This window comes from Mercenaria mercenaria, chromosome 17 (genome assembly GCF_021730395.1).
Source record: "Mercenaria mercenaria strain notata chromosome 17, MADL_Memer_1, whole genome shotgun sequence".
Lineage (NCBI taxonomy): Eukaryota > Metazoa > Mollusca > Bivalvia > Venerida > Veneridae > Mercenaria > Mercenaria mercenaria.
The window spans coordinates 33,114,775-33,123,821 of record NC_069377.1 but is presented as its reverse complement, the minus strand read 5'-3'; the positions used below and the strand labels follow the sequence as shown (position 1 = coordinate 33,123,821).

General features: G+C 36.2%; 1 protein-coding gene across 1 annotated transcript; it reads left to right on the top strand.

Annotated features, from left to right (window-relative positions):
* Nucleotides 1–3,574: 3,574 nt before the first annotated feature.
* On the top strand, nt 3,575–7,473 carry LOC123535603 (uncharacterized). Its single transcript, XM_053527628.1, has 3 exons — nt 3,575–4,035; nt 4,386–4,528; nt 5,223–7,473. The coding sequence occupies exons 1-3, from the start codon at nt 3,672–3,674 to the stop codon at nt 6,159–6,161; spliced, it is 1,446 nt and encodes a 481-aa protein (XP_053383603.1). The 5' UTR covers nt 3,575–3,671; the 3' UTR covers nt 6,162–7,473.
* Nucleotides 7,474–9,047: the final 1,574 nt, after the last annotated feature.

Here is a 9,047-nt window from a genome sequence, read left to right as displayed (position 1 = left end):
TTACCATGTCACACATATAGTCAGTATCAGATGAGCGACTTGGGGGCTACTATGACCCTCTTGTTTTTTAGGCTTGTTTACATTACTGGCACCAGATACATGTTAAACGTTACCCTAAGGTATACTATTAACTCTTACCATGCTGGACGATTGGTCTGCCTGTACGACCAGTGTAGATCGATGATCAGCCTGCACATCCGTGCAGTCTGATCATGATCTGCACTGTTCGTTATTAAGTCAGTATCTTTTTGGTAAGCACCCCCTTTAACAGTTAATGGTGCTGTCCAAATTGGAAGATAGACAAGTTCATTACAGAAAATTAGCGTGATAAGGGTTAAGACGGGAAAATATATACTAACCCATTTCAATCGTGCATTTTCATCTGAAACATTAAAACGTGAGTCATAACAAATTTGAATTTTATACCGCAATCCGACTTCTATGCAGAAATATAGACACTTGGGTTCAGGACCGCCTACCCCCGGCACACGCACGCACGCGCGCACACACCCTCCGCCCCTGCCAACTGTTAGCCAATATTTTAAGAATTATAACAGTTACTGAGCGTATAGGTGAAGCTCATAAAACGGGTTTTGATGCAATTTCAGCAAGTTTTTACCATCAATGCTCATTAAAAGTAATGCTGGACATCCCGCTTTGTGTCGTGTCTGTCATACATCCGGTACTTTTAAAGAGCATTGATCATGTTGATGGTTACTGAATTCACTTACCAATAACGCGCCGAAATTATGTCAAACTTGCCTTTGGTCAATAATGGCCCCTATCGATTTTGAGATCAAAGGTTGAGGACACAGTGACATTGAGACTGACAAATGGCTTTCGATATATATATGGTCTTTCAAAGTTGTGCGAGACATGATGGACGTGACAACAGCATATTGCCAACGTAACTGGTTTTTTAGCTCACCTGTCAGGTAGTGACAGGGTGAGCTTTTGTGATTGTCCTTCGTCTGTCGTCCGTCCGTCCACAATTTCCTTGTGAACACGATAGAGACCACATTTTGTATTTGATTTTAATCAAACTTGCACTCAACTTGTACGGGCGTAATATCTCGGTTCCTTTCAAAAACTGGCCAGATCCCATCATGGGGTCTAGAGTTATGGCCCCTTAAAGGGCCAAAATTTGCTATTTTTTTGCTTGTGAATCTGTCAGATCCAATCATAGGTTCTGGAGTTATTTAATATCTGATTACCTCCCCTGATTTTAATCAAAATGGATTTATATCAGTAAGTACTTATAGGACTCATTTGAAATTTCATTATTGTCATTAGTTGGACTCGATCAGGGTAGATAACTATGGAATGATTTTATGCCATTTTACCTCCCTTTATTTCAAATTAAAATTGGTATATCTCCGTAACTAATGAAGATACTGATTTGAAATTTCATGTATGCCATCAGATGGACTTGGACAATCAGAGAAGATACATATTGACCGAATTTATGACAAATTACCTCCCTTAATTTTTTATGTAAATGAATATACCTAGCAGCTTCTGTTGAGATTGGTTTGAAACATTATTTATGTCTTCCGTGGTAAGAAATTTCTATTTTTACTTACTTTTCTAATATATTGTTGAAAAGGCTTGTACTCTGTATCTTCTACATGCATATACCAATGCATGATTACCTCCCCTGATTTTGATAAAAATGGATTTATCTCAGTATTTATAGGACTCATTTGAAATTTCATTATTGTCATTAGTTGGACTGAGACAATCAGGGCAGATAACTATGGACTGATTTTATGTCAAATTACCTCCCTTTGTTTCAAATTAAAATGGGTGTATCTCAGTAACCAATGAAGATACTGATTTAAAATGTCATTTATGCCATCAGATGGACTCGGACAATCAGGGTAGAAAACTTTTGACTGAATTTATCACAAATAACCTCCCTTTATTTTTTATGTAAATGAATATACCTCAGCAGCATCTAATGAGATTGGTTTTAAATGTTATTTAAGTCTTCCGGGGTAAGGAATAGTCATGCTAGTACAAAAATGCAGCATTTGAGCCAAGGACCCTCAAACTTGGTATGGAGTTTGGCTATGACTAGTACGTGACTCATAGGGACTGTTACAAGAAACTATTTATCCTGATGATATTTAAAGTGTATGCCTATGTGATCTATGTCAAAACTTGATCTTATCATTAAAAGCAATGGTACTCAAATGAGCGATATAGGGCCATCATGGCCCTCTTGTTTTGTTGTTGTTGTTGTTGGGGTTAACGTCGCACCGACACAATTTAGGTTATATGGCGACTTTCAAGCTATGATAGTGGAAAAAGACCTCGGGTGCCCCTCCGTACATTATTTCATCACGGGCGGGCACTTGGGTAGAACCACAGACCTCCGTAAGCCAGCTAGATGGCTTCCTCATATAAAGAATTCAACGTCCCGAGTGAGGCTCGAGGGGCAAGAGATTCAAAGTTAGCGGCCTTAACCACTCTGCCACAGAGGTCCCTAACAACGTAAGAGACGAGTCCATCTACCACCAAAACAATATCCCGAAAGTCAGATAATTCAATCGGCGCTTCAACCAGTTAAAGATCCTGATATTTTGAATGCTTACTTACTGTTTACTTAAAAAACCCTCGAGGATTGAAACAGCGCTTAAATATCGTTTAAGTACATTGCACAACTGTACGACAATGCAACAATAGTTTAACAAGAGCACCACCTACGGGTGCCATCGCTCGTCTGCAAGTGCTGGCCAATATGTAAGAAGAGTCATAGTTCAGATTTTCTAAGTACAAAAAGGGCCATAATTCTGATAAAATGCAGGTAAGAGTTATGGTTGCAAAGTTTCAAAGCTGTAGCTCTTATAGTTTTTGGGAAAACGTGGACCTTAAGTAAAAAAAAATAACCAAGAAACTTAAAGAAAATAGAACCTATGTGAGAAAGAGGGGGCCTCCGTGGCCGAGTGGTTAAGGTCGCTGACTTCAAATCACTTCGAGCCTCACGCTCTTATAGTTTTTGGGAAAACGTGGACCTTACGTAAAAAAATTAACCAAGAAACTCAACATTTTTTAGTACAAAAGGGGCCATAATTCTGACAAAATGCATCATTCTTTGCATAGATAGTCATTTAATAATGATAAACAAGTATGCAAAGTTTCAAAGCTGTAACTCTTACAGTTTTTGAGAAACAAAAATTTTAAACAACGCCGAGCTGACGATCAAGTGACAACAATACCTCGTAGATTAAAATAAAAAAAATCAGACGAGCTAAAATGCTTATTTCGTGACGAGCTAAAATGCTTATTTACATTAAAAGTTAAACCGAAACTCTTCCTGGTCTATCAGATCTATTTTTAAATGTGTGCGCGCGCGCCTACAGAACCTGTTTAAAGGTCCAATACTAAGGAAAGTGAACATTTTAATTTCTTTTAAAAAGCACAGAAACTATTTCATTTTATTGGAAAATGAAAGTTGGTATGTAGAAATTCGAAATAAATCGCAGTATATGTACAATTATTTTTCTATGAAGTATGAAGAAAGTTAAAAAGACCTGGGGGTCATTCTGTCGATTCATTGAAATTTCAACATAATACACATACATTTCTTTGAGTTCCAAAGACCTTCTGTAAATTTTGACCTGCCAATCTTCATTATTTAGTGTCTTGCAGAAGTCTATGCACTGGCTATGAAAAAAATTGCTTACTCACTTTCCCTTAGTAATGGACCTTTAAAATACGGGTATTTTAGGCACAAACGCAATTTTCAAACAGCTGGTATGGCGACCATCGCTGACATGGATTTTTTGTTTTGTCTTTCATTGGTTTCGATATTAACTGGATTTGCACGCGGCGACTGCAACAGGAATGTTGGCCCCGCGGGTTCAAATGAATGTGTTCTGCTTGAACCTTACTACAGCAAGTACCAGTGGGCAACGTGTCTCACTGACCAGTATATTAGGACTTATTCAGAGGGGGAACACGCGTGTATAGACACTTTTGCGACTTACTGTTGGTATCAGTGTATGTTAGAAGTACATGATCTTGACAAAGGTAAACTGTTCATGTTTGTTATTAAAGACACTGACCTCAAGACTTTGGAAAAAATGATTTTTCTTTAAAATTGAATTTTGGTCATATTTTGAACATTAGAACATTTAACCTTATTTTGTTATCATATTTTTGTTTGTTTGTAAGGACTGGCTGCCATTATGTTCTGTCATATTAAAGATCAATATCGTTAAAACTAACGAAACTGGGCGTTGAAATAATTAATAGTATGCAGTTAATTCGTTTAACTAAAAAGTTTTATGCAAGAAAAGAGAATAATTACTTTACTCTCATTTTTTAAAATTAAGGCTGTTTTCTTTTTCTTAACTATAATTACGATATGCTTACACTAGGGCCTGTTTATGACGGCTGCGCATGCGGAGCAGACGCCCCAAGAAATGTTACAACACAGCCGACCGTTGTGACGTCAGCCATCCCGAACTGGTGTTTCAGTCCATCTGGAACAGAATGCAGCTGGTACAGGGATTGTCTCGAGGTATTTTAAGTATTTTATTCATGTTCAAGTATTTTATTCATGTTCAAATGTACAGATATTACAGTCACGAAACGATCTTAGGCATATATGATATAGATCTACCAAAAACACCTTTATTATCTATCAATTCAATTCAAATTTATTCAGGCATAAGATCACCAAACAATATATGTAACTTATACAGTACAATACATGTATACAATAATCAATATATTTAAAATGCTTCGATTATAATTTTTAAAAAATAATCTTAGTATAGATATGCTGATCAATACATGAACGATTTAATCATAGTTTATGACATAAAATGATATGATCTTAACGCCTGGGATGACCGATTAAAGTAAAACTAATCACTAATTTCCAGTGGGGTTCCATTAAGTAGATGTTTTTCACAATTAAAATCCATGAGCATTACAAAATTAAAGGTACAAAATTCATGCATAAGTGAAAAACATTATGTTATTTAAAAAACGTATGTCATGAATATTATCAGTTATGACTTCAGTATTTAAAACTAAAACAAAAGAAAACACAGATATGTCAGGAAGTGAAGAAACATTTATTCAAATGTGCACGTCTAAGAGAAATCACTGATACTATTTTGTACTTACGACAAGATGTATTTCATGTAAGTTTTAACAAAGTCGTTTCATGTTCAGGGTTACATAGATATTTACTCTTTTTTTTCCAGAAAAGATATCCGTGTGAGGAACAGGGCAATTCCTATGCTCTAGATTATGCAGAGAAGTTTTGCAATTTGTATCAAATCCATTATTCAGAATTTAACTACATAGGAAAGCAATGGATCGGTGCAGTTAGGAAATGCCTACAAGTTAAACTTGTGCCCATCCTAAGACCATTTGTAAAGAAGACGTGCGAAGAAATCAAACAAACTGCATTTGATTCTCATCCTGGTTGTTACCTCCACCCTGATAAAGGCAAGCCGTCTATTTGTGACATTGGTTTCGCAAACTGGGCACGAGTATTTTGGACTGTTAAAAGCGCAGTCATTCAAGATGCCAGAGCGACCTTTAAACAGATGTTAGATGTTGTACAGGCGTGTGGTACTGAACTACTGAACAAAGGGATGGAGCTTATAAAACTGAAATTGAAGCAGACGACAGATAAAATACAAAGAAGTTTGGATAAAATTGCGGAAAAAGTTTCAAATTTGATATCAGAAAAAATGAACTGGTTTAAAAGAGGGATTATGCATTTTGGATACCCGGTTAAGGGGAGACCAAATCGTAACAAACGCGACACTGACAACGACACTGATAACAACTTTTACATCAACATACTGATAGCTGCAAGCTCTGAATTTGATCTGAACGCCAAAAACAACCCCGCCGCAAATATATCAGCTGAGGCGATCGATGTTGCTAAAGCGATAGAAAACGGTGATGTGCGAGTCAAGATGGAAGATGGATTGGAATTTACGGAACTGAGTGTTTGCTCTAACTACATCTGCACTGAAACCTCTCTACAAGTTACCCCAGCTCCACCGGAGGAGAAGGAAAATGGCGGTATTCGTTTAACCGCCGTTATCATTATTGTGGTTGTGACGACATTTGTTACAGTCCTTGTGGTACTGGCCGTAGTTGTGCTGCGAAAAATGCGCAAGTGTTAATTTTTCTTCCACATTTAAGAAGGCACTGATGATTTTTTTCATCGTCAGGATGTACCGAATGCAAAACGTCTGTGGCAGAAAAAACAAACTAATAATTTGAGAAAATTTTAGAAAATGTGATTATATATTTAAATTTTGTGAGTTGTGCGCGTATGTGGACTTGAAATCAATGTTCTGCCAAGTCGTGAGGAGTTGTCGACACTATGGAGACGGACTATTTCAAGTTGTGCGCGTATGTTGACTCGAAGTCGACATTTTGCCATGTCTTGAAAAACTGTAGAGACTGATGTTGACACTGTGTTGACACTGTGGGGGAAGGACTATTTGAATTTTTTATTTGTGAGTTGCGTGCGTATGTGGACACGATATCGACGTTCTGTCACGTCTTGAAAAGTCGTTGACACTTCGGTGACGGACAATTTCAGTTTTATATTTGTGTGTTCTGCCTTCATATAAACTTAAAATCGAATAGTTGTCACATAATCTCTTGGGCTGTTTATTTTAAATCTAACCACAAGTTATGGACCGCATGTACTGTTATGTACAAGACAAAGGACTGAATTATCACCGCTTTCCGAGGTCCAAAAGCTTCACTTCATGTTTAAGAATATTTTTACAAAATAAACATTAATGCATTTCTAAAATATACACTGAAACTGGAGTACAGCTATCATATGTAAGAATAAGTTAGATATACTGCTTTACTATAAATTGTTCAACTATAAATCACTAGTACGTTTAATCTAAAAAAGCCAGAGGTTGTTCTTTTGTTTGTAGGGATGCGCTGTATTCATTATCGGTTAAAAATTGTGTTGATCGCAGTAAGTACAAGTATCAGAGGACTGTTTGAGAAATTCAGCGGTTACGTAATTTTTATCAAATAGTAATAAATGTATGTACTAAGTGCTACACAAAGTCACGATATCAAAGTCACAATACCTGTCCCAATTTGATTTATATTGTTTTGCAAGAATGTCCTTGAATCCGTTCTATCCGATTTGTTTTTAAGTTATTTTATCGATCACATTCGCAGCGCCCTTTCATATACAATTGAAGTTATTTAGGCTACACGTAAGCGGATACCGAGACAAAAGCGATTTTCATTTGTTTTGTGTTGCTATCAGAGTTACTGTAATAAACATGTCATGTTTATAATATGTTTTAAATTCTTAACTGCTGTAGAGGCGATTCTAAACTATACAATTATAATTATTTCATTTCCCATAAAGAATACGTACACATTTCAACTATATTTTAGGATCTTGAACACTGTGTGTGTGTTTTTTTAAAGAATAAAAACGTCCGCCTGTTTCACTGTTTTATTTATATTTTATTTACACAAAATAATATTTACAAAATTTAAAGAAAATAGAACCTATATGAGAAAGAGGGGGCCTCCGTGGCCGAGTGGTTAAGGTCGCTGACTTCAAACCGATGTGGTAAAACCGGATGATGCTCTCCGATGCATGTGCTTGTCCCAATGTGGAGAATAACGTATTAGAAACTAAAAAAAGAATATAAAAAGAAGAAAATTGAATAAATGGAGATAATAAAAGCAAGCGACATATCATTAAGTGTGAATTTTGCCTATATCATTTCGTGATGTTTCAATGAAATGCCATTAATACTTTTCAAGTAATGTTCCGGACAAGCCTTATTTTGTATAATAAAGGGAGATAATTAAAAAAAACTAGGTAAAGTAGAGTTAAGGTTCTTTGACACTGCATTTCCTGTCAATGACCTCTATCATTTCTTGATTCAATGGAATGTCATTAATACGTTTCAAGTTATGCTACGGACAAGCCTCATTTTGTAAAAAAGGGAGATAATTCAAAAGCTAAGTAAGGTAGAGTTATAATTCTTTAATACTGCGCTTTGTCTCAATGACCTCTATGTTTACGTGAAGTTTCAACCCATGTGCCCGCTCGTGATGAAATATTGCAAGGAGGGGCACCTGGGGGTTTCCTCCATCATAAAAAGCTGGGAAGTCGCCATATGACCTATATTTGTGTCGGTGCGACGTTAAACTCAACAAAATAAATAAGTAAATATTTATTTCTTTTTAAGATCGATAAGCATATTTTATCGTATTATTTAAACTTGTAGGATTTGCTCCTGAAGATGTTTTTTTTCACAACTGCTTACCAATTCAAAGATGGCGGTTCTGAAAGACATTTTCGTGTTCTCTTTTATTCAGACTGAACATATTCGACTTACACCAAATTAATCAAAGGTCCGTAAAAGGCCCTAAAACTGACTTTAGAACGGCAAATATTCAGCTTGCAAAAATTTTATTAATTAGCAAATTTACACAAAGGAGATTTGGCTGGGCTATATATATTTTAACTAGAGAAGCGGCTCTTTCATGTGTCTCATCAAAATGTGTGGTAATTTATCAGTGACACAGCAAAATAGAAAATTAAGCGTGTTTTAAGTTTCAAACTTTAAACATTGATGAAAATGGTCTCTGTTCATACATCGAGTCAACACTTTATATAAGATGGTATAAAATAAAGACCACCTCATATTTGGTGCTTTGTTTTTATTTGTTCGATACTGACGGATTTATAGGTTGCGACTGCAATAGGAATGATTGCCTCGCAGGTTCAAATGCATGCATTCTGTTAACACCGTACTACGGCAGGTATCAGTGGGCAACATGTCTTACCCGATCACTACATTCAGTTATACACAACGCCCTTCTGCGACATACTGTTGGTACCAGTGTATGGTAGAAGAACATGCTATAATATTGACGAAGGTAATAAGTTTTATATATGATAATTACCCACTTTTTGCAACGCCGCACAAATAGGACATACATTGCTGTAATATAATAGGGTTTGTTTGTGACCATCTACGAGAGTATGTGGATTCAAGCCTCAT